Source organism: Triturus cristatus, chromosome 5_2 (genome assembly GCF_964204655.1).
Source record: "Triturus cristatus chromosome 5_2, aTriCri1.1, whole genome shotgun sequence".
Lineage (NCBI taxonomy): Eukaryota > Metazoa > Chordata > Amphibia > Caudata > Salamandridae > Triturus > Triturus cristatus.
Genome location: NC_140588.1, coordinates 622,579,511 through 622,605,164, shown reverse-complemented (window position 1 = coordinate 622,605,164; position 25,654 = coordinate 622,579,511). Strand labels below are relative to the sequence as shown.

The following is a 25,654-nucleotide window of genomic DNA, read 5'->3' as shown; positions in this document are numbered from 1 at the left end:
AGGACTCCAGATTATTGCCTAGAAGACATTGTACAGGAATAGCGGAGGATACCACCACCTTCTTTTTAGCCAGTTACCTATCCTCATTCTAAGGGTACCTTAGCCTGATTATCAGCTTTGAGGACTGTATATGTCTCACCAGTCAAGTATTGTTCTGAGGATATTGGCGTCCGTGCTACAGACACGCACTCTGGGACACCTCTTATTGAACCATGCCTCAGTACTGCTGGAGTGGAGAATGGGTGTAGTCCGACCAAGATTCCTCCTGTGACATCTCGGCCAAGAGACCCTTTAGAGACACTCTGTTCGGGGAAGAACTCGGGGATCTGACCTCTGGGTATTTCAACACTAATTGGCTATCCACCTCTAATAGAGGGCTGGAGTGGGACGCATTCAATGTGGTGATACATGGGGAGTGCCTGTCTAGAGTTGGTGGTACAAGGCGATGTCTGGAGAGATCTTACTGAGGCAGAGAAGGAACTCGCTGATCTACAGGGCCCGGGAACCCCAACAGAAGCGCATCATGAGACCTTACTACAAGCGCAGCGCTATTTGGGAGATATTTGGGGCAGACTGGATTGCCTGACTAGAGGCGAATACCAGCAACTATTACACCAGGAGGGTAACAAATCTGGGCGACTTCAGGCGTGGCTACTAAAGTGGGAATTCCCTCCCCCACTCATACTGATGCTCAGACTTACCAACGGCTTGGAGACTACCACCCAGATTGGCATTGAAACCCTTCTTCAAGACCATATGGCGGCAGTTAATAAAAGGGGCCCACAAGTTGACCCAATTGAGATGGGGAGGTTTTAGATAACTTACTACTCCTGTGCCTTACTGAAGCGCAGAGTAACGGTCTTGGAGATCCGCTCAGACTCGAAGATTTGTAGGAAGCTGTGAAGAGCATGGCCCACTGCAAGGATACGTGCAGGCTCCCGGTGGAGTTCTATTAGACGTTCGCTGACCCTTTATTGCCATGCTTGCTTGAAACCTTTTGGGAATCCAGGCATCCTGCTGCCCTCCATGCTGGATCCCGGTTCGTACTGTCCCTTATTCATTTTGGGAGTGTACACAAAAATATTGGCTAAGACCTTGGTGATGCGCTTGGGCTGTGTGGTGACCCATCAGGACCTTGAAGACCAGTGTGAGTTTATGCCGGGCAGAGGGACACATGAATCTGCTGTGACTAGCCCACATCGTTCACAGGGTGGCAGATGTCGATATGCCGGCAGCAGTGGTGGCCTTGGATATTGAAAAAGCATTTGATACCCTAAGCTGAGATTACCCTTTAAGTCCTGAGGAGGATGGGACTGGGCCAGGAGTTTATCTCCTGGGTCTGGCTACTTTACAGCGACAGATGGCACATATCCACAGTGGCAGTGACACATCTGAGGGCATCCCTATAGAGAGGGTATGAGGCAGGGGTGCTTGCTGTCACTGCACCTTTTTGCCCTGGCAATTGAGCCCTTGGCGATATTGTTGTGGTGCAGTATGGCCCGGTGGGGCATCTTGTTGGCCGAAGATGCGTTACTCTGATTGCCACCTGAAAAGTCGGTAACCAGGCTCTTGGAAGTGCTGTCCTCCTTTGGGATGGTCTCGGGCTTATGTGTTAACTGCCAAAAGTCGGTTCTCTTCCTGCTGGCTGGACTGGTTGGGGTGGATGCTGTCGCTCTCCCTGTGACGTAGCTCTGGTGGGTGTATGACCAAGGTATTTAGGTATACAGGCCGCCCATACAGCTGAGGCTAACTATGCACTAAACATGGGAGCGGTCAGTGCCGGTCTGGACGCCTCCGTTCAATTCTGGAACCGCCTACCCCCCTCTCTATTATGGCAATAGTCGTGGTTCTACTCCCGCTCTGCCCCTTTGTCCTACAATACTCCCTTTGCTGCATTCCTCGTACCACTTTCACCACCTTGAATAGTCTTCTGATTTCCCTATTGCGGGCCGGCTGGCGCATCAGGGAGAAGCTAGAGGTTTTAAAAATGGACTTGGAGTCTGAAGGCCTGGGTCTACTGGACCTTAGTCTCTATTGTTTTTCAGGATTGCTACAGTATGCTGCGCAGTGGTGTGCTGAGGTTCCAAATACCAAGAAGGTCTTGCTAGTAGTTTTAGTTGTAATAACATCGCTACGTAGAGTTAGTGAACTGCAGGCACTAACACTGCAGGAACCCTACATCCAAATACATAACGATAGAATCGTCATGAGAACTGATCCACATTTCATGCCAAAGGTGGTATCAAAATTCCACTTAAATCAAACCATACAAATAACAAGTTTCTTCCAAAATCCCAGGAAGTGAAAGCATTGCATACTCTTGGCGCTAGAAGAGCGGTCATGTATTACATTGAAAAGACAAAAGAATACAGAAAAACAAAGCAATTCTTTGTATCTTTTGGAAACAGTTTTCTGGGAAGGCCAGTAACCAAGAACACAATTGCAAGATGGATTGCACAAGCTATAAAGATATGCCACAAACAAGCAGGGTAAACATTACAAGGATCCCGGGGGCTCACACAACAAGAAAGAAAGGAGCAACAATTGCATATCTGAAAGAAACACGTTGTGATAGATTCCTTACCTTAGAATTACCCCCAGGCGTCAGACTGGATCCGGAAAGTTTTCGTCAGCAGTATCCCTGCGCATCGGTAGGTGGCGTTGTGCGGCTCCGCGTCCGCCGTTGACGTCGTGGTCACCGACATGACGTTGTGGCAGCTACTTAGACGCCGCCCCGCACACGCTGATGTCAGTTCTTCCTTTTTCCACGCCAGCAAGCGCAGATCCGGAGAGAGCGGTACCCCCAGTCATTTTTTGACTGAGTTTTTTGAGGCCTTTTGTCACTGTTTTTATCGAGCCGATCGACTCCTGGTGCCGAAGGGATGCCTGGCTTCAAGTCCTGCCCGCGACTTTCATCGCATGATGGTGACGGACCCGCACTGTGTCTCTACTGCCTGCGGTGCAACCACGACCACAAGTCGTGCCCCGACTGCCAGGCCATGGCGCCGAAGACTGTGTCAGTTAAGGCAAAGCATCACAAGAAGTCGAAGAAGCGCCATCGCTCTACGACGTCCCCTCACCCGTCGCGCTACGCGGCTGAGGGTGCGGATGGTGCCACCCACACGGCTCAGGCGTAGCCTACGCAGTCGCCGTCGGCCTACCTGCCCTTCCCGGGTCCATCGGCGACTCTGGCCCAGCTGCAGGAATTTCCGTCAGTCATGGCCCACCTCTCTGGGCCGTCTGGACCTGCCGGCGTGCCTTCGGGCCCCGCGGGCCTGACTGGGGACCCTCGCTCTTCACTGTCGGCGGCTCCGGCATCGCTGTCGACTCCGGCGCAGCAGGGCCCCCAAGGATCCAGGCCTGGACCCCGGTCGACGCCAGTTGACCTTTTGACACCTCCACTGACGTCGAGTCGACCCCCACCGGCACCACCTCCGAATTCTCCCGTGCCCCCTGACGATGACATCCCCGGTTTCAACCCTGATGTGGACACGGCACAGGAACGGCGTCGCTCGATGCAGATTCCGATGCCGATGGGGCCTTTCTACCCCTATGTCCAGCCTCCTTATTTTCGACCTGCTCATTAGCCTTCGGAGGAAGGGGAGGGGTCTGAGGACCCTCTCACAGCTCATTGTGAATTTGACCCGGACTGGGCAGAGGAACTGGGGGATGCCAGTGGTCTAGATACCTCTCCTGACCTTGGCATGCTGACTCCTACCATGGCTACGGACGAGGGTGCGAGTTATGCAGTTGTGTTGCGTAGGGAGGCCAAGGCTCTCCACCTCGAACTCCCTACAGTGGCCGTCAGGACGACCCTCCTGACAGAAGTGCTTCAGCCGGCAGCTACCTCTGCGGAGCCTCTGCTGCCTTTTAATGATGCACTTTCAGACGTTCTTTTGGGCACCTGGTACTGACCCAACTCAGGGACTCCTGTGGATAGGAATGTGGCCCGACACCATCGCCCGGCCCTGGTCGACCCCATTTTCCTTTCCCAACACCCCACCCCTGAGAGCTTGGTTGTCCAAGCCTCTGCATCCCAAAGCGCATTCCCTTCCGCACCCCCGGACAAGGAATCCAAGAAACTGGAACAGTTCAGTGAGAAGATTTTTTCTTCCGCTAGTTCAGGGGTGTGGTCTGCGAACACCTCATGCCTCTTGGGCCATTATTCCCACTCTGTGTGGGATACGGTGGCGCAAGTGCTGCCTCCGTGACCGGAGGAGGCTTGGACAGTGCTCTCTCAAGCTATTGCTGAACGGAGAGATGCAGCAGAGTTCACGATTCGATGTGGCCTTGACACCGCCGACTCGCTAGGCAGAGCAATTTCCACAACGGTGGCGCTCGCCACGCCTGGCTGAGGACAACTGGTTTTTCGGGGGATGTCCAGAACACTGTGATGGACATGCCCCTTGATGGCATTCGCGTTTTTGGCAATAAAGCAGATCTTAAGGACTTTCGGGCTACGGCCAAGTCCTTGGGTCTTTCCGCTACGCGCCCTCCTCCGCCTTCTGCTTTTTGCTCCTTTCGTGGCCACGGAAGGGGCACCCGACATATTCGCTTCAGAGCCACAGGCCTGCGCAACAACAGTCTCAGCGCGGACTTGGGACCCGCCAAGGTGGGTCAGTCCACCTCCACCCCGGCCACCACTGCCTCCAAACCTTCCTAGTCCGGTTTTGCAGGCCCAACAAACGCCAGTGGGCGGCAGGATTCGTCATCACCTCCCCCACTGGCGCACCATCCCTTCGGACAGTCGGGTTTTATAAGTAGTCCCAAGGGCTACTCCCTCCTCTTAGAGACTACCCCTCCAGCCATGCCACCCCAGTACCACCGCATGTCGGGGGATCATTTGGCACTTCTTCAACAGGAAGTCGCAGCCCTCTTGGTCAAGGAGCCCATCGAGCGCGTTCCTGTGCCAGAAGTAGGACGTGGTTGTTATTCCCACTATTTTCTGGTGCCCAAGAAGGACAAGGGCCTGCGTCCTATTTTGGACCTCCGGGACGACAATCGCTTCCTCTGGAAGGAGAAGTTCAAGATATTAACTCTGGCTCAGGTCTTGTCTGCCTTCGACCCTGGAGACTAGATGGTAGCGTTGGACCTGCAGGACGCATATTTCCACATTCCCGTCCTGCCGGCCCACAGGCGTTACCTGCGGTTCACGGTAGGCCACGAGCACTTTGTTTACCATGCTCCCCTTTGGCCTTACCAGCGCCCCTCGGGTGTTCACGAAAGTGATGGCGGTGGTCACAGCTCATCTGCGCAGATCAGGGGTTCCATTCTTCCCCTATCTCGACGACTGGCTGCTGAAGACAATCGCCTCCCACCTCCAGACTACGGCCGACCTCCTGCATTTGCTAGGGTTCTCCATCAATGTGCCGAAGTCGCAACTGATTCCCTCTCAGAAGCTCCTTTTCATCTGAGTGGTTCTGAATAAGACGCACTTTCGGGCGTATCCTCCCGAACGGCGCGTCTAGGATATTCAGAATATGATTCCAGTCTTTCAGCCTCTATCCTGGGTTTCGGTCAGGATGACCCTGAGGCGCTTGGCCTTATGGCCTCCTGCATCCTGCTGGTCACTCATGCCAGATGCCATATGCGGGCTCTGCATGGGACCTGAAGCTCCAGTGGGCGCAGCATCGGGGGAACCTGTCCGATTACGTCCAGATCTTGGAGGGCACTGCAAAACAGCTGTAGTGGTGGCTCACGAACTGGCATTGGGTCAATAGGAGATCCCTCTCCCTTTCGCAACCGGAGCACACAGTAGTAACGGATGCGTCCCTGCTGGGATGGGGGGGCACGTGGGAGAGGCAGAGATCAGAGGCCTCTGGTCTCCGGCGGAGTCCAGGCTCCATATCAACCTTCTGGAGCTTCAGGCGATCCGAATTGCACTGAAAGCATTCCTTCCCTCTGTCAAGGGGAGAGTAGTGCAAGTATTCACAGACAACACCACCACCATGTAGTACTGCAACAAACAGTGAGGGGTTGGGTTGTGGACTCTGTCAGGAGGCCCTGCGCCTCTGGACATGGCTGGATCATCAGGGCATTTCCCTGGTGGTTCAATACCTGGCAGGTTCACTGAATGCCAGGGCGGCCGAACTCAGCCGCAGTTGTATGATGGCGTCTTAACTCGGACTGTGGCATTACGAAGGGAATAGGGGGGGAAAGATGAGTAATGCCTTTGAGGAATCTATTTACTACAGGGGATTTGAAAAGAGAGGGCTGATCAGGAAGCCTAAGAAAGGCTGAAATAGCAGAAAGGTCTCTTTCAACAGTGGGGAGAGCCTTGGTTAGATCTATTCGCCACTGAAGAGAACGCGCAATGTCAGCAGTTGTGCGCGTTGGAATTTCCAATGCGCCACTTGCTAGGCGATGCTTTTCGTCGTGAGTGGAGTTGCGGTCTGTTGTACGCCTTTCCACCTACACCACTTCTGCCCAGAGTGTTGAAGAAGATCAGGCGCGACCGTGCCCAAGTCATTCTTGTGGCTCCGGACTGGGCTCGAAGAGTTTGGTATCCCGAGCTACTCAGTATGACCATCGATCCCCCGATCCGACTGCCTCTTCGGGAGGATCTCCTGTCGCAGCAGCAGGGGACGGTCCTCCACCCGAACCTGTCCAGTCTCCACCTCTTTGCGTGGAGATTGAGTGGCGGCAGTTGATTCCTTTCGACTTGCCTCCTGAAGTCTGTGATGTCATTCTGGCATCCCTCCACTAAGTTGGTATACGCCTGCAGGTGGAAAAGGTTTGTGGCATGGTGCACAGCAAAGGCTGTGGATCCCCCCTCTGCCCCTCTTTCAGAGGTCCTTCTGTTCCTTCTTTCTTTGGCCCAGCAAGACTCTGCTCTGGGCACGATCAAGGGCTACCTTTCTGCTATTTCAGCCTTTCTTAGGCTTCCTGATCAGCCCTCTCTTTTCAAATCCCCTGTAGTAAATAGATTCCTCAAAGGCATTACTCATCTTTCCCCCCCTATTCCCTTCGTAATGCCACAGTGGGACTTGAACCTGGTTCTTACATACTTGATGTGCGTTCCCTTTGAGCCTCTTCACAACTGTCCTCTTCGTTTGTTAACTCTAAAGACTGCTTTCCTTGTTGTCATCCCCTGTGCTAGGAGATTGAGTGACCTCCAGGCTCTTTCTTGTAAACCTCCTTTTCTGTCAGTCCATCCGGACAAGGTTGTGCAAGGAACGCGTCCATTTTTTCTGCCAAAGGTTGTCACTGCCTTTCACGCAGACCATCGCGTTGCCCACCTTCTTTCCGCCTCCGCATCCTTCCAGAGAGGAAGAGAGGCTCCACCGTCTGGACGCAAAATGTGCGCTCTCATTTTACCTGAATCGCGCACAACAGTTCCGTGTGGATGACCAGCTCTTTGTTTGCTATGTAGGCGCCAAGAAAGGTCGGCCATACACAAACGGACTATCTCCCAATGGGTCGTCTTGTGTATTAAAGCCTGTTATTCTCTTGCGAAAAAGGAGCCTCCCGTGGGGCTGCGCGCTCATTCCACCAGGGCGACGGCTGCCACTACGGCGTTGGGACGTGGTGTTCCCTTATAAGACATCTGTCAGGCTGCTACGTAGCCCTTGTTGCACACCTTTCCTAAGCACTATTGCCTGGACAGCCAAGTCCGGAGAGACGGCTTCTTTGGCCGTTCTGTTCTCCGGGACTTCCTGGTGTGATCTTGGTTTGCAGACCCACCACCGGGGTTGATATTGCTGGGGTATCTATTCTAAGGTAAGGAGTCTATCACTACGTGTTTCTTTCAGATGAACAAGTTACTTACCTTCGGTAACGATATATCTGTAAGAAACATTAGTTAGTGATAGATTCCTTAAACCCCGCCCCCGGCCCCCCCCCCCCCCCCCCCCCCCCCCCCAACCCATGCTCCCCGTTCTGCGAACTGATTTCTAGGGTTAAAGTCATCCCTTTCAGGGCCCCAGTTTCAATGCACCAGTGGTCAGTTTCTTGCATGGCTCTGCGTTCCTGGCGCGGAAAGTCGTGTACAGAACTGACGTCAGCGAGGGCGGCGTCTAAGTAGCTGCCGTGACGTCATCTCGGCGCCCACGACGCCAAGGGCGGAGCCGCACGACACCACCTACCGACGCGCAGGGGTACTGCTGACAAACTTTCCGGATCCAGTCTGATGCCTGGGGGTAATTCTAAGGTAAGGAATCTATCACTAACTAATGTTTATTACAGATATATCGTTACCTAAGGTAAGTAACTTGTTCTTCTAGCCAATACTCCAATTCAAGACATTTGCATGGCAGCAACATGGTCTTCAGTGCACACGTTCATGAAACATTACTGTGTGGACATTCAAATGAATAAGGAAGCACAAGTAGGGCATAGATTCTTCCAACATAGCCACAAAGCAGCGCTCACCTTTCACCCAGCTACCATAAGACTAGCAAACCGCTACAACGTCTATGCACAGCATGTGAATCCAGAAAAGATTCACGCTGCAAAACGTATTGTTTCTTACCTGTCGGTGTAGTTTTGCAACTTGAAGAATTTCTGGATTCACTAGCGAACCCACCCTCATCCACGAAGAAAGATGTGACAAGAAGGGGGGAAAAAAAAGAATCCAAAGATGGCGACCAACCGTGGGAGCTTCCGGAGGAAGCACTTCGATGTCACAGGAGGACACCAAATGGTGGTGTCGACGCCCACCAACAAATGAAAAAAGAACAAATACAACCATTCATGACCCAACCACTAGATGGCGGAATAATGCACAGCATGTATATCAGAAAATTCTTCAAGCTGCACAACTACACCAACTAGTAAGAAACAATACGTTTTTAACTTTTGCTTGATCACTATCGTTCCCTTGGGCGGGCTAAGCAACCCATTTCTTTTGGTCACCCCAACCAGTAGTAGTTTTGGTCACCCTTGTTTTGACCCAGTGGTCTGCCTTCTTCCTGCAACTCTTGTGGAGAAAATAGACCTAGGTCTACCACGTATTGATGCAAGTTCTCCTGAACACAATTACTTAACAAATGCTCTTTCATAATTAAATTATAAAGCCCATCATAATCATGCAAGTATGTTTCAACCAGCCACCTAGTGTTTTCACTAAAAAGTCTGCAAAATCTACCCAGGTCTTATTTTGGGTTTTACGAGTCAACCTGATCCTGTATTCCTCACTGGTGAGTCTAAAGCCCTCAATCAGGGTGTCCTTCATGAGGTCATAGGACTCCGCATCAGTGTAGGAAGCTGGCACTTCATTTATGTGATATCTCACTAAGTGATTATAACATGTGAAGAGTCCAGTGATTTCCCCCAGAAGTGTACAGGGCTTAATGTTAACCCAAAGTGTTCTATTTGTGGTAGTTTGGTCGAGGAGCCTAAGCCTTACAAAGACGAGTGTTATACATTTGTTATACACACAGTGGTTAATAAGTGACACTCAACTTGAAAAGGAGATCCACACCAATTTTATAAAAATAAGCTTCTTTCAAGATGTATTTTGAGAGCTAGATGTACATTAAAAGGTAAGTACGTTTTTAAATAAATACTTTTCACTTTAAAAAATGGATACTTAGTGCAGCATTGTTAACCTATGGATGGAAAACAAGAACGCAGTTTTGAAGGTAAATTTGAGATCCAGTCTTTGGGTTTCAGGTCAAAACCAGGCAAAGTTCAAATTAGTACCAAGAGTGCACCACCAGCAGCACAGGGGCAGCCGGGTGCAGAAGTCAAATTCGGGGTCGGGCACCCAATGTTTACCAATGGAGACTGGTAGTGATTAAAGTTGCGCAGTTCCCAGGTAAGTAAATCGGTATTAGGGTTCAATCTCTGGGCGTTAAGGTAAGCATTGGGAGGGGCCACAAGGCAGAACCAAACTTACACCCTCATCGGCACAGGGGTGGCCGGTTGCAGAGTACCAGCACAGCATCGGGTGCCGAATGCAATCCAATGGGGGAGATTGGTTTTGAAAAAAGGCTACAGGCTCGGGCATTGAGGCTGAACAAAGAAAACCCTCAGCTGCCCAGGTAAGTTCTGATGCTAGGGGAGGTAGGGACACCGTTGGTCAAGCTCCCTAGGGCTTCGGGTGCAGGTGTGTCCTTTGGTGTCGGGAACAGCTTACCGGGCAGGTCGCGGTCAGGAGTGAGTTCTAGGGTTGAGGCTAAAGGCATCGAGGTGGAGTCCGTCAGGGGTCAGCCCATGGTAGACTCTGGCTCAGAATTGCTGCGGAATCTTCGGAGGCCTGGTGGGCCACTTGGACATGGGCTGTGGGCGTCTGGTGCAGAGGTGGGTCCAGAGATGGTTTTGCAGTTCCTTAGGGCAAAGCTGATTGGTTTTCAAGTTGGTTTCTTATTGAATAGGTCCGCAGTCCACAGAAGTCTTGCTCTTTATAGAGGGCAGGGAATCCTCCCAGAGGTTGGAGGTAGCTGGGCCTGCAGGACGAGTCGACGTTTGTGCCAAGGGCGAAAGGCAGCAGACAGGCCGGCAGGGCTGGCGCCGAGTGAATCTTTGGTCCTTCTTCTTTTTTGCTGGGGTGGCTCTTCGGCATCTGGGCTTCGTAGGTCATCAGGCATCTGATTTCAGGGTCTGGGGGTGCTACCTAAATACTAGATTTAGGGATGTACCAGGGCCAATGGATTCCTTACCTGCGGTGTCTACACCCTCTATTATGCCAACCTCCTGATTGGATAAGTCCCACCATCTTCAAGATGGTGAAGCACGGGGCCCTCTAGGGCCACGCGGGTTATATACAGCCACCTGCTATGCCTTCCCCAAAATGAAGAGTCGGTCAGACAGTAGAGAATACAGACTTACCTTTATTCAGCATATACTCTGCACAGGAGCCCAGTCAGGCATTCACCCTAAGATGTCTGCCGAGGGGACTGACACCACAGCTTTCTGTAATACTAGATAAACCTTTCTGGGAGACTTTGGCCACGCCTCCAGCGGAAAGTTACCAGCGTGACCCGGTCATGAACAAAGGAGGCACAGAGAGATGAGCGAACACCTGCCAGATGGGTGCACTATCAGTAGCCCAAGGCCACTGGTCCAAGTCTCAGCGTCTCCTAACGTGGGAGCAGAGCTACACATTGAGATTGGAATGCAGAAAAAGAACATCAGTTCATTAGCAATTCGGATTACAGTCTTGAACAGGAGGGAAAATAACGAAATACAGTGTTCTGCTGAGGCAAGTGGATTGAAAAATAAGGCCTAGTACGAGCACAGCCCAAGCAGTCTTCTAGTGATTGCGAAATACAAAATGAAGTCACACGAGCTAACTAAAGCCTACATGCTGCGAGGATTACTCAGTGAGTTGCATAGCGTGAATACAAATGGCGTCTATTTAGTCACATATTACTAACCCAATGTAGCGTAACAGGTGCATTATGGGAAAGGGAAATTTCAAACCTAACAGACCCTCCTTTTAGCGTATGTGGCTAAAACAGCTTTATTGCTATCCGGCAGGGTCTTTACTATTCTAAGTGGGGAGAAAGAAAATGCATGGTAACTCAAATGGCAAAGGGAAACTAGACAGTACAGGTATATCAACATGCATATAATCTTCGGGATGCAAGGCAACCTCCTTTTCAGCTGATCTAGGTATATACCCTTGGTGTACTACTATGTTCTTCAACTGTGTCATAGTCAAACTATCAAAACTAGTCAAATGTTCATTATTATGAAGCAGGGAAACTATAAAAGACATGTTTACCTAAAATTGATCTGCATCAGCGCTCATCAACCCTTCTATCTCCTTCTGAAACATGATCTTAGCACTTGTATTGTACGGATGTCCTTTCCTTAGCAGTTAATGTACCTACGCAGTAAATGCAACAAACTGGCAGACAGTGTTAACAAGGGTCTATTTGTCACGTCACATATTTTATATTATAACTGAGGATGGCCACAATTTGTAGATGAGGCAGCAAATATAGTGGGGATTCAAAAATGAACAGTCATACTAACTATCATGAAAGGTCTCTGCCTAATATACACATTCTTTTGTAGGGCATGAATCACTAAATGCATTATTGAGGACTGGAGAACTGAATCGAAGGTACCCCAATCTGAACAACAGTATTATCATGTTGTGTCCTCCGATGCTCTCCTGTGCGGGGAGCCAAAGTAATAAGCATGTTCACAAGGGCAACTGGTGTTGTATGAACCTTGGAATACACAGGATAGTTTTCATTCATGGAGTGGGATATTCCCAACATTATTATTAACACAATAACAACTATGGATGCAACTTATACTTTCTATGTAAAGGGCTTTTTTCCTCATCAATTGGGGAACAAAACGAATACATTGTGATTGGGAGAGAAATACAACACAGTGGAATTGGTGGCCAGGGAACGAGAGGATGGGCAAAACTCTTCTTTCCAGTGTCTTTTTGGAGAGCCATCACTGGTAGGCTCCTATTGTTCATCTAGCATAGGCTCAATTGAGCACCGACGGTGGAGCTGGGCGTCCAGCTCAGATCCAGATCCCACGTTACAGGGCAAGGTATTTCTCTCTATGATCACAGTCCCTTTGCCCTGTGTGTTAACTGTCCGAACAATGAACCAAATTCTCTTCCTCTACTCTGTCGCTAGTACCTTAGACAGGGTTCCCGCACCCTATTCTTCATCCATGAAGTCCATCCCTACTAACCTTATTCTACCTTGGTGCACTGTTCCTCCGTCGGGCGGACATTGTACCATACACAAAAGGGGTCAAAGGAAGAAAGGGGATCATACTCAAGATGGATTAAATGGCAGAGACTCAAACACAGGGGATCCCACCAACTAGACTCAATGGGCTGGGACTCAGGCACAAGTATACCAACAGGCTGGGGCTCCTAGATAGCACCTTCTCTCTCTTTTTCTCCTTCTCGTGGTACTGCCTCGTCCAGCATGTCTTTGCTGTGCAGCTTTGCCTTGTTTATGTATTCATAGGTGTTCCATAACAAGCAGCCAGGCTGTGCATCACGTCCGACCCCTCTCTCTCTCTCTCTCTCTCTGTGACTGAAGGGCGTCCCGGACCTATTAGCAAGTATAAAACAAAGTTTTAGTAAACTGGCAAGAGTAAAACGTTACACAATTAATTTTTTTTTCTCACCCGATACCAAGTAGTAGGGTAAGCCTTAATTCAGGTACTAAGCTCCGAAAGAATAATTCGGACTTACTTTGAAGTAGTGTATCTGTCCATTCCTATATTTATCTGAAGAACGGCAAAAGGGAATTTCAAAGTAATGGCTCCTTTGTGTTTCTTTGTCTTAGCAAGCTTGTTTTCAATAACTCATAGAGATCACAACACTTTTTCTACTTTGTGAACCTACGCTACTGTGCAGGACTGCAGACACCTCTAGAATTATTTTTCTCGAGGAAGCCAACAGAAATATTGCGTTTGTGACCATGCTCTCCTGTTATAGGCGTTGCGGGAAAATCTAAAACTGCTAATTTAACAGAAATTCTTATTGTATAAATAACTGACAAATTAAGCATAATGTAGCAAGTACATGAATTCTCCAGCAAAACTTGTTGTTGCAAACAATCTTCTGTAGAGCTATATTTTCTTCAAAAACTGTTAACCACTAAGATATGTGTTGCGCAATTACCGAGGGCATACAGGCACCCTTCCTAATATTGTGAAGCATGTGCACCATACATTCCACGATCTGGGCCATATGTCATCATATTCAGGGGAAAAACCTATTCACCAGCTCTAGTAAGGGCTGTCAGCTCAATTACACAGGCTAACTGATAAAGGACTCGTGATGCAACTGCGACTGTATGTAGTGCTGTGATAACATGAACAATAATGGTGCTACCACCGGGGAATTTAAACAAAAAACACCGACATATAGTTCCCCTTAAGGATCAAATAAGGGAGCATCAGTCTAGTCTACCCGTCCTTTCATCTTCATCTCAATTCCAATTCCATCAATTTACAGAAAGGAGGGGCAGTAACATGGCGTACTTCAAGGTGACACATATCCCTTTTTTATCATGACAATTTGTTCAAACATTGTTATTATATAGCCAATTAGACGTGCACTGGTGAGGTGCTGTGTCTCTGTTTATTCAAAAGCATGTTCACAGCATCCTGTGAAATGAGTGGCTAAAGCGAGCCCAACCGATTGTCTTATGACCGTTCCTAGACAGCTTGGGTAGGCTTAAAAGAGAGAAAGTGCACAACAACTAGCTGTCTTGCTTACTTACCACGCAAAAGAGCACACAACAATACACGTAGTAAGCACAGAAGTCAAGAAAAACGTACAGACGTAAAATGCACAGCCGTCTTGTGTAAGCACAACACAAAACAGGAGACAACAATACGTGTACCAAGCACAGAAGCCAAAGGAAAACGCAGTGTGTTAGTTGCCCAAAAAGACTTTTTCATGCACTTCATGCATTGTTAATTCGCTGAATTTGCCCAGGAGCTAGTCTCCTTCCCCCCTTCAACAGTAGGTGACCTAAGCAGGTGACCGCCTGTTGAAAATACTTACCCCTTTTAAAGAAAAACAAACTCCCCGGTCAGTCATGACTAAATAGAAGAACAATTTGCTACAGAAACACTAGTGTGTTTAGTTGGCAAAGGTAGGTACCTTTGTGCAAAATAGGGACCCTTCCCTCCAGGCAGCACAAGGGGAATACGCACTTCAGACAACTCCTGCTCACTCCCTCAGGAACTTGGCTCGAGTAGATGGTCTCATCCCAAAGGCAATGATTCAAGTATTTGTAGCAACACCCACAGCAACACAATAAAAACACCACACGAAGACACCATACCAAATGCACATTCTCAGTCTCTGTCATCCGGAGACCAAACAGCCTATCCACAATCACACAGAAACACACAAGTAAACTGGACAAGAAAACAGCCACTTTCTAAAATTGTTTGTTGCGAACACAGACTTTAAAAACCATACTTACCAAGAGATATATTATCAAATTCTGAGCTCACTCCTATTTTCTATCTTATCCCTATGGAGGATATACTCGTAAAATGGTTTTTTTGTTTTTTTTAATTCCCCATTCCGTCCTATCAGCAGGACCGCCTTTCAAGAGTGAAAATGATATCTTTTCACCACCAGGACACAACATACACACACCAGCACACATCAGGACATATCCCACTCTTCACACACGCCGCGCCCTACCCCGGGGGCCTTTACTAGCAGCTATTTATTTACCAGCCCCGGCACCATCTGTGCACTTCACTAGGGATCTACTAGTAAAACTAATATGCCAATCAGGGAGAACCAATCACAATGTCCACTTGCACAGAAAACACTAGCACTGCGACGCTGAGCAGCAGTGGCAAAATTCCTACAGCATCTAAACCAGCAAAAACGAAATTCATCACAGCATCAAAAGCATAAGAGGTAGAGGGAAAAAGTCAGGTAAAACCACATCAAAGATAACATGTCTAATACTATCTAACTGTGCTGTCCCTACGACTTGGCTATGTGCCTGAAACAATGAGCAAGCAACTACCTTGTATTTTAAAAAAACTTTCATAGATGTCCTGTCTTGGACTTAAAGGTGCAGCAGAGTTTAAACCTCTAACCAGCTAAAGTTACTTCATGCAAAGATCTATCATATATACCCTAGAAGCAATACCGCCAAAGAATGCGCCTTAGATCAGCGACAGAAAAATATTGAGCAGCGAAAGAAACGTAACAATCAGAGCAGCAGACAACTGGAGGGCCACATGTATATTTTCCCTTTTGAACTGCACACAGATCAGTCACAGATAATAAACCCAATCAAAATAGTGGGACCATTACACTGTACCAGCCTTCTCCTCACCAACACCTTTCTCAACCAAATTCAGAATCCTACACAACAGGGCTTGTGGAATATGTAGGAATCCCAGCTCTACATCACCTGTTGCCCACAAAGTGGGTGGCATATCCTCAAAACTCGGGGGGGAGGGAGGGACACAAACACTACTCTCTATTTACAGTAAGGCCCATCAAATTCCTCTTTTAAGACACAAATCGTGTCCACTAAAATCTAAACACCAAGGGATATTTAACATTGCACCTTTATTTCCGCTTGTGAAACAATGCATTTTAACTCACTTTTCATTCCCTGCAAACAATATTTCTAAGCAAACCCTCAACTTTCCTTGAAACAAACCAATATTTACTGTACGTGCACCCTAATCTGAACAGAGGACATTAATCCAATAACCAACTGAGTCACATAAATCTCATGCCACCAGCTCCAGGACATTCTATCCCACAGTGTTGTAGAAACTCTAGATACAGACTTTCACAAAACTCATGAATCAATTCTTTTAGCTCCTGTGTTGTTCTTTTAGTCTGTTCCCAGTTAACATCTTTTCCTGGCATACTGCCCTACAGAAAAAAAAAACCTGACTCTGCGCTATGTATCTCGGCGTGTCTGTGTCAGGAGCTGGGCATGGCCCCCACCTCTCTAAAGCTCTCTCCCCAGCGTCTCTCTTTTCCTCTCTTCTGCTTTGAGTCCCTCTGCTAGATGAGCCCCCTCCTTGAGAATTCCTCCCTTAGGTCGTAGCAAGCCTGCCTCACACTGAATTCACAAGCTATGTTTTTCAACTCTGAGAATCCTTTTATTCAGCTTAGACACACACTGCCTTGAATTCTTGAAACACCCTTTCCAAATTAAATACACGTTCTATTATGAGCAAATCCAAACGGAACGCACCCACTCAAGTCAAGCATATGTTAACTGCTTAGCATGCACCAAATTTCTACATGTCAGTTTTTCAGAATTCAGCTGGTGTCTTAAGCCGGAAGCTCCAGGCACCGACACATTTCTTTCTCCTACTCCTTCCGGAACTCCTGCCCACCCCCACCCCCCCCCCCCCCCCCCCTTTTATGAAGAGACCGAACACATTCATCACTGCTGAATTCCGAGTGTGTATTTCACATATCCTGTTGCACCCTGTAGAATGCGTGTCTATGTGCACATTACCTTAAGTCATCGCAGCGCTGCTTTCAATTTAAATACACATCTCTTCCTTACATTTTTCTCACGTTGTACTCTTCCCATGTCAAAACAAATATACATTCTTGCTAGCATTGCTGATCAAACCATAATTTCATTTATTTGTTATTTTATTCTCCAAAATGTAAAGTAGCATCAGGAGGCGCCACAGAGATGAGCTAACACCTGCCAGATGGGTGCACTATCAGTAGCCCAAGGCCACTGTGCCAAGTCTCAGTGTCTCCTAACGTGGTAGCAGAGCTACACATTAAGATTGGAATGCAGAAAAAGAACATCAGTTCATGAGCAAGTCGGGTTACAGCCTTGAACAGGAGGGAAAATAATAACGAACTGCAGTGTTCTGCTGAGGCAAGCGGATTGAAAAATAAGGCCTAGTACTAGCACAGCCCAAGCAGTCTTCTAGTGATTGCGAAATACAAAATGTAGTCACACGAGCTAACTAAAGCCCTACATGCTGCGAGGATAACTCCGTGGGTTGCATAACGTGAATACAAATGGCGTCTATTTAGCCACATATTGCTAACCTAATGTAGCAAAACAGGTGCATTACGGGAAAGGGGAATTTCAAACCTAACAATGGTGGGCACTGAAAAATGTGCTTCACTCTGTCTCCAGTACCTGAGGGGTGGGGTTGGTGAAGGGGGGCACACCTCATTTTCTCTGAATGTTTTCCTGCTGGTTATCTCACCAAAAGTGGGGTTTGAAGTCGGGGTTGTCATCTGCTGGTAGCAGCAGAGACTGGGGTTGCATTACAAAGGCGGCAGTGCCTTTGAAGCTTCTCTCTCGAGCACTGTGCTCATCCTGTGGTAGGAGGTGTGACACCTCTGCCTAGGGTGGCCTTTGTTTCTGGCCTCCGAGAGCAGGAGATCTCTACTCACAGGTCCAGAAATCCATCTGGTGGTGACAGGCTGCTCTAAGCCTGTCGGAGACCACACCAGGGTTGGAAGGTTTTCAGGAGGCACCTCTGAAGTGCCTTCTGAGTAAATGTTTTAATAAATCCATCACCGACATCAGTGTGGGTTTATTAAGAGGAGTTGTTTGGTACCAAACACTCCTGGGTTACAGTGAAGCCATCATGGAGCTAGGGAACTTGAGTCCAGCTCATGTACTCTCTGACTTCCCTGTCACTTACAATATTAAGAATGGACTTAAATATTGTAGAGGCATATGTGCACCTGCAGATATACCCACACCTGAGATATAGTGCACCCTGCCTTAGGGCTTGTAAGACCTGCTAGAGGGGTGAATTGGGTATCCCTTAGGCAGTGCTGCTTTGACAAGGCACACAAGCAGTGTGCCATGTCGACTTTGTCGTGTTTGTCTGCACCAAGACATGTAACCTGCAATTGCAGTTAGCATGGCCTTGATGAGGGGTCCCTAGGGGACCCTCTTTATTCCCATTGCCTTTGGTACCAGGGTACCACTTACTTGGGACTTATAGGGGGATCTGAAGTTGTGCAATCATGGTGGAGTTTTAGGAAATGAGCTCTGGCACAGTGGGCGTGGTTGGCAGGGATCATGAGCACTTTCAATCGAAACCACATCATGTTCCAGGCAAAAAGTGGGGGGCTAACAATGTCAAATGAGGCACTTTCTCACAATCTCTCTCATTTAGTGTCAGTAGCCTGTCCCAACACTTTCCTGAAACCAGCTCCCAAAGAAGAGAGCTGTGATACTTTTTATTTATCTGTCTAATTTTGCATGTCCTCTCAAAGTCTAAAGCATTTGGTGATATCATCAATCACACTTTGAGTATTTGGGAACAATCCTTTTGGAGATTTTTGGGTCGAAAGCGTCATCCTTATCCCTATTTATAAACTTGCTTCCACTAGAGATGGGTCATAGGCCAATCCCAGCTCTTTTCTTTTCTATGGCCAGGAGTTTAGCCTCTAATGCTATTCTTTTGGCCAGTTTCTGAAGGTCTGCATCTTCAGTATCTATCTCTTCTGGGACACTACTAGGAGTGCTCCCAGTGGAGTTGATTTCTATGAAGGAAATGGAGTCATTGTCAACCTTGTCCACCTTTGTCCTCTTCTTCATCTTTTACAGTGGGGGAACCTTTACTTGCCAAGGCTTTATTTTCTGCCAGCAACGTCTGGAGGTGGGATTTTGTGGATCTAGGTCCCAGGGAAAGCGTCCTTGCCTTACAGGGTTCTTTAAGTTAGGCCAACCTAAGGTTCTTATAGGGTGCCAGGTTGAGCTCCTCGGAAAGCCCTGGTTCAGGACATGGTTTTAACGTAGTTGACAACTTTTTAACAACTTAAAAAATATTGTCAAGTACTTTTCTAAGAGCCTAACTTACTTTAATACTTTTTAATTTCCATACAGTTGTGCAGAAGGACTTGACCAAGGTCGTAACAGCTAGTTTAAAACAATTTAGAAAAAAAAATTAATTAAAAAAAATCTTTTTTTGCTAAAGACAATTTTGGATTCCTTAGTGGAATCACCTATTAACCAAGTGTTACAGCAGATGTCAAGTCTTATATGCCACCGCTGCCCCCAGTGTAGGAAGCTGGCTCTTTGTGAGATATCAATAATTTGTTATACAGTGTAAAGAGTCCAGGAGCTCCCTTATAAGTGGACAGGCCTTTGCTCCAGCAGTCTCAAGGTGCTCTATTAGGGGTAGTGTGGACGAGCAGCCTTAGGCTTAACCGAGAGGAGTGCAAGACATCTGCAAATACACACAATAATCAATGTATGACACACAACTCAAGAAGGAGATCCACACCAATTTATAAAAATAACAAGTATCTTTATGTATGTTTAGGCATCAGAAAAATATTGCTCAGGTAAGTACGTTTGTAAATATGAATTATTTTCCGTTCAAAAAGTTGACCCAGTGCAATTTTTTTATTTCACAACGTTATCCTATGGAAGGAAGAACAAGTTTAGCAAAGGGGTATAGTACAGTGGCTTACAAGGCCACTCTTCATTAGTTAAGGTGAGTGATGGGTAAGGTCCAAAGCAGCACCAGCAGTACACCACCAGTGGCACGAGGGCATATGGGTGAAAGGTGCAAAACATTGGTAGGAGCCTAATGTATTTCAATAAAGATCAGTCACTGCAGAAAGAGGCTGGAGGCTCTGGCCAGGAGGTCTGTGGGGCTAAACCAGCAAGTGTACTGTCCTTGTCAAAAGTCCTTCCTAGAGGGTCTCCTGCTCCTTGCAGCTCTGGCAGGTCCCTCAAGGCTCCTTGAGGCTTCAAGTCCTTCCTCTGAGGGTCAGACTTCTTCTGGGCCTGTGTTTCCTAGCGACTTTGCCTTTTCTCTGCCTCTTAGGATCCTGTGCTATTATTCCAGGCTTCCTTGACTTCCCTGAAGTGCACACACCCTTTCAGGGAGATTCATCATTTGTGCAAGTGTGCTCCTCTAAACACTTGCCAAAGCAGAGATGTCCAAGTCATTCCCCAGCAGACACTCCACTGACATGGCAGAAGACACAGCCGCCTTCTTCAGACCAGCAAACTCTCTCCACTGAAAGTTCATCATGGCCATACTATGGAACTTTACCTCATTGTAAGCACTGAAAGCTTTGTGTAACAGATCTGGGATACTCTGCTCTGGAAAAAACAGTCTATCCACCAAAGACACCTAAATTTTTGTCTTTGCATATTGTAAGTCATCTAAGTAATACAGCTGCTTCTGAAACGTCCTCTGCTGCAGGTACAACTAATTCAGTTAAAATATTCTTTTATAGCCAGTGCACCATGAAAAGTGATGGTTCCTTAATGGCAAAGCCTGTGAGTCCTGAAAAGTTTGAAGGAATTGCCACTATATAGAACATATACATTGCAGATAAAGTTTGCCAAACATTCTTTGTCTAAACCTTTGATGCAATTGGAATGTCAGGATGTTTTTCACAGAATCAATAGTTTATAGCCACGTATGTTTCACGAATATTAATGTTAAGTGCACTTTTTTCTTAATAGGTGGAAGAGATCCTAGAGCTATGGAGACTCGAGGGATGGATTCCAGAGGACCTGTGCCTGCCTCTAGAGGCCAGATGCCTGTTGGTATGCCGGGTCCTGGCCCAATGAATATGGGTGGCGGTGCTCCCCAAGGATCTAGACCGGTAAGTACTTATATTAAAGCCATCCAAAACCACTAATCATTTGAGCAGCCACCAAATGCACAATTCATGACCTCACTGTATTAGTACTATATCCAACAACCAACACCATTAAATAGCAGTACATATCTAAATAAAGAAATCATGCTGTATCCATAGACATGTCCTTAATAATTTCACTGGTAGAGCGATATGTAATGTCATCAGTGTTATTATCTGTTATTTGTAATGTTACGTACAGCTCTTGTAGAGAGCCTTCATCATTTATTTTAGTTTCAGAATCTCATAACCCACTGCTATACCATAACAGTTGATACTAGAACTCACACTGCTTGTCAGCATTGACAGAAAGTACAACTGCAGGAGGGGGGAAGAAAGTTATGGAAGGTGGCCAGTTCTGTACACGACTTTCCGCACCAGTGGTCAGTGTCTTGCATGGCTCTGCGTTTCTGGTGCGGAAAATCATGTCCAGAACTGGCCACCTTCCATAACGATGGACGCGGAGCCGACCGATGCCACCTTCTGGCGCACTGAGGTACTGCTGACGAAAACACTTTCTGGATCCAGTCTGAAGCCTGGGGGTAATTCTAAGGTAAGGAATCTATATCTAACTAATGTTTCTTACAGATATATCGTTACTGAAGGTAAGTAACTTGTTCATTACAAAAACAAACATAACATTTTGGTCAACAAAAAATTCAAAAATTAATTTTTAAAAAACAAGACGACGAGGCGAAGTAGGAGATACGTACATAAAGAGCTTCTATACAATCGTAATGGTCAAGCACTTCATCATATCTATACACATAAATACATGTTCGAGGCATATGAGCTGCAGATCACACACTAAGGATAAGATCGCCATCTGGTGTTGGGCTCGGATGATTGCAGGTTGTTGTTGTCTTCGGAAGAAGTCTTTGGTCACGAGATAGGTGACTCCTCCTCTGGACAACAGTGCGCATGGGCATCCACTCCATCCTCAGATTGTTTTTTTCCACCATTGGGTTCGGATGAACTTTTTTCCGTTCCAGCAGAAAACTTCTAGCAATCAAACCAACTCTCAAAATTTTAAAACTCGACGTCGAAATCCACATCGGACCGGATCCGGACGCGGCTGATGGAAAGGACACCTTTTAAAAAATGCCCCCAATGTGGAGCAAAGTTTCCTCATAGTGATCACCACGAGGTCTGTAATTTGTGCCTTTCACCAGACCACAACGAATCCAGCTGTCCAGCCTGCGCCGCATTCCGTTCGAAGAAAACTATCCGGGACCGAAGAGCTCAACGCCATATCATGGCCAAGCCGGTTCCGGAACCAGAAGACATCTTTGCACAGGATGTCCCTGACGACGACTCCGAAGATCTCCAGATCGTGTCCGAGGCCGACGATTCTGATCCGGGGCAGCCTGTGAGTACCAGCCCCCCTACCCCAACCCCACCAAAAAAGACATTGGTCAAGACTATGCCAGCTGGGCCCATTCGCGATCCAAAATCATCTTCAGAAGCCCCGCCCTCGGGCCCGGCTCCGAAGAAAAGTAACCCTGCAGGTGGCTCGGGCTCGAGCAAACCTCATATTATTGTGCCTATAATACCTTCGGCACCGAAGGAGGCTCCGAGACCGAAATCTCCATCGGCCCCGAAACGTCACTCGGCACCGACGTCTCCACCGGCACCGAAACGTTCTTCGGCGCCGAGGTCTCCACCGGCACCGAAAGGCTCGTCGGCACCGAAAGGTTCTTCGGCACCAAAAAATCCACCGGAACCGAAAAGTTCTTCGGCACCCAAAACATCCTCGGTGACAAAACAAGTCCATAAAGAACAAAAATCAAAATCGGAACCAAAAAAGTCGGCGCCAAAGCCGCCTTCGGACAGTGAGGAACTCTTTCGGCCAGATCCAAAGCAAAAACGGATTTACATAAATCCGAAAACTGGACATGTCACAGCGGTGCCCTACAAGAAAAGGAAGCTGGACACACCTCCTACAGCACCTCCAAAGAAGAAGGACTGTGCCACTTCACCCATACGTCCTTCCGCTCCTACATTACCTCCTATTCCATCCCCCCCACCCCCACCGCCTTCACCTCTACCATCTCCTTCTCACACACCACCTCCACAGGATGATGATGATTTTGGGGGAGGGGGAGACCCAGATTTCTTTAATGATCCCACTGATCCTACTGATCCCTTTACACTCCCGGACACAGCACCAGTAGATGACTGGACTTACCCTATGCCTGATATACCTGACCCCACTCCATACCCCTCAAAACCCTCCCCTCCTGATGACCATTTAGGGTTTGGTCAGCTGATAAACAGAGCGGCATTGTTTCATAGTGTCACTATGCACACCGACACTCCTGAGGAGGATTTTCTCCTCTACACTTTTGAGCAGTCGCAGAAGTCAGTTCACATTCTACCCATGATTAAGGGAGTGATAAAGCACGCCAATGAGGTTTTTAAAGACCCTGTTAGGGCCAGGGTTCTCAACCCCCGAATAGAAAAAAAATACAGACTGGCGCCACAAGATCCTGCGTACATCAAGGCGCAACTCCCCTTAGACTCACTAGTCGTATCAAATGCCAGAAAGCGTGCGAACTCCCAAACAGCCGGAGACACGCCGCCCCCAGACAAAGAGTCTAAACTCTTGGAGGCTTCCGGCAAAAGGGTTGCCGCACAAGCTGCTAACCACTGGCGTATTGCCAATACACAAGCCCTATTGGCTCGTTATGATAGAGCTCATTATGATCAACTAGAGGATCTTTTGCAACACCTGCCTGATCCATACAAATCACAGGCCACTGACCTCATCCAAGAGGGCAAACTAATATCAAATGCCTCCATTAAATGTGCATTAGACGCAGCGGACACCGCCTCTAGGGCAGTCAACACAAGTGTATTGCTTAGACGCCACGCATGGCTACGCATTTCCGGATTCAAGCCGGAAGTACAAACCACCACTCTTGCTCAACCCTTTACTCAGGAGCAACTATTCGGACCTGCAGTAGACACTGCCCTAGAAAAAATGAAAAAAGATAATGAGACTGCCAAATCAATGGGAGCATTGCAGTATACTCAACCCAGAGGCTCCTTGCGTCGCTCCTTTTATAGAGGAGCTTCCAAAAATGTGGCAACAGACAACTCTTCCACCTTCAAAACATCAGGTCAAACATCCCCTAACAGAGGATATTTTAGAGGAGGTTATCGGGGAAACAATACTTAAGGCCGAGGACGGGGCAACAATAACAACACCCGCACCTCTCCAGCCACCAAACAGTGACTTGCCACCACTACCCCCAGACCATTCCACTCCGGTCGGGGGAAGACTTCAATAGTTCCTACCTGTCTGGAATTCCATCACAACAGACAGGTGGGTAAGACAAATTATCCAATCTGTCTACTGCCTCGAACTCATAAACCCACCCCCAAACATACCACCCAAGCACCGTCCCATGACGTCTCACCACCTCACGCTCCTCAAACAAGAAATACAGTCTTTGCTTCAAAAACACGCAATAGAACCTGTTCCACTACAACATCAGGGCACAGGAGTATATTCCCTATACTTCCTCATTCCCAAAAAGGACAAGACCTTAAGACCCATACTGGACCTCAGACTACTAAACTAGTACATACAATCGGATCATTTCCACATGATCACTCTCCAACAGGTCCTTCCATTACTTCAACAAGGAGACTTCCTTGCCACATTAGACCTCAAGGACGCATATTTTCACATCCCTATGCATCCCGCTCACAGGAAGTATCTACGATTCGTGGTAGACGGTCAGCACTATCAGTTTACAGTTCTCCCATTCGGAGTAACAACCGCACCCAGGGTATTCACCAAATGCTTAGCAGTTGTGGCAGCATATCTCAGAAGACAACAAATCCATGTCTTCCCCTATCTGGACGATTGGCTCATAAAAGCCAATACTCTAGACAAATGCGTTCTCCACACTCACCGCACTATTCAAACCCTACACAGCTTGGGATTTACCATCAACTATCCAAAATCTCAACAACAACCCTCCCATGTACATCAATACCTGGGAGCCACCATAGACACATCCAAGGCCATAGCTTATCCCAGCACAGCCAGGATAGCCAACATACAGAATCTCATCAAACAATTTCAAACACAACACTCTCTCCCCGCAAGAGTGTTCATGCAACTCTTAGGCATGATGGCGTCATGCATCTCCATAGTACCCCACGCACGCCTTCAAATGCGTCTCTTACAGGAATGTCTAGCACAACAGTGGAACCAGGCCCACGGACAACTTACCGATCTGGTGTTGGTGGACAGCCGCTCTCTTCGCTCGCTGAAGTGGTGGAACACCATCAACCTGTCCAAAGGGCGGCCGTTCTTGGAGCCTCTTCCACAAGTTGTGCTGACCACCGACGCATCTCTCACAGGGTGGGGAGCCCACCTCCTTCAACACACCACTCAGGGCAGGTGGACCACTCAACAAAAACAGCTCCACATCAATCACCTAGAACTTCTAGTGGTGTTCCTAGCACTGAAATCCTTCCAAGTGCATCTACAAAACAAGACTGTCCTCATCTGCACGGACAACGTGACCACAATGTATTACATACAGAAACAAGGAGGGACACATTCTCTACAACTGTCCCAACTTGCGCAACAAA

The 25,654-nt window shown here is 47.8% G+C and overlaps 1 protein-coding gene across 6 annotated transcripts in view; it reads left to right on the top strand.

Annotated features, from left to right (window-relative positions):
• The window catches only part of CSTF2 (cleavage stimulation factor subunit 2), a 446,855-nt gene that overhangs the window by 372,181 nt on the left and 49,020 nt on the right, over positions 1 to 25,654 (top strand). For all 6 annotated transcript variants that reach the window (XM_085607739.1, XM_085607738.1, XM_085607736.1 and 3 more), the window contains one exon: positions 20,865 to 21,007. In XM_085607739.1, the coding sequence (XP_085463865.1) occupies positions 20,865 to 21,007 (143 nt within the window). The remainder of the gene's footprint in view (positions 1 to 20,864; positions 21,008 to 25,654) is intronic.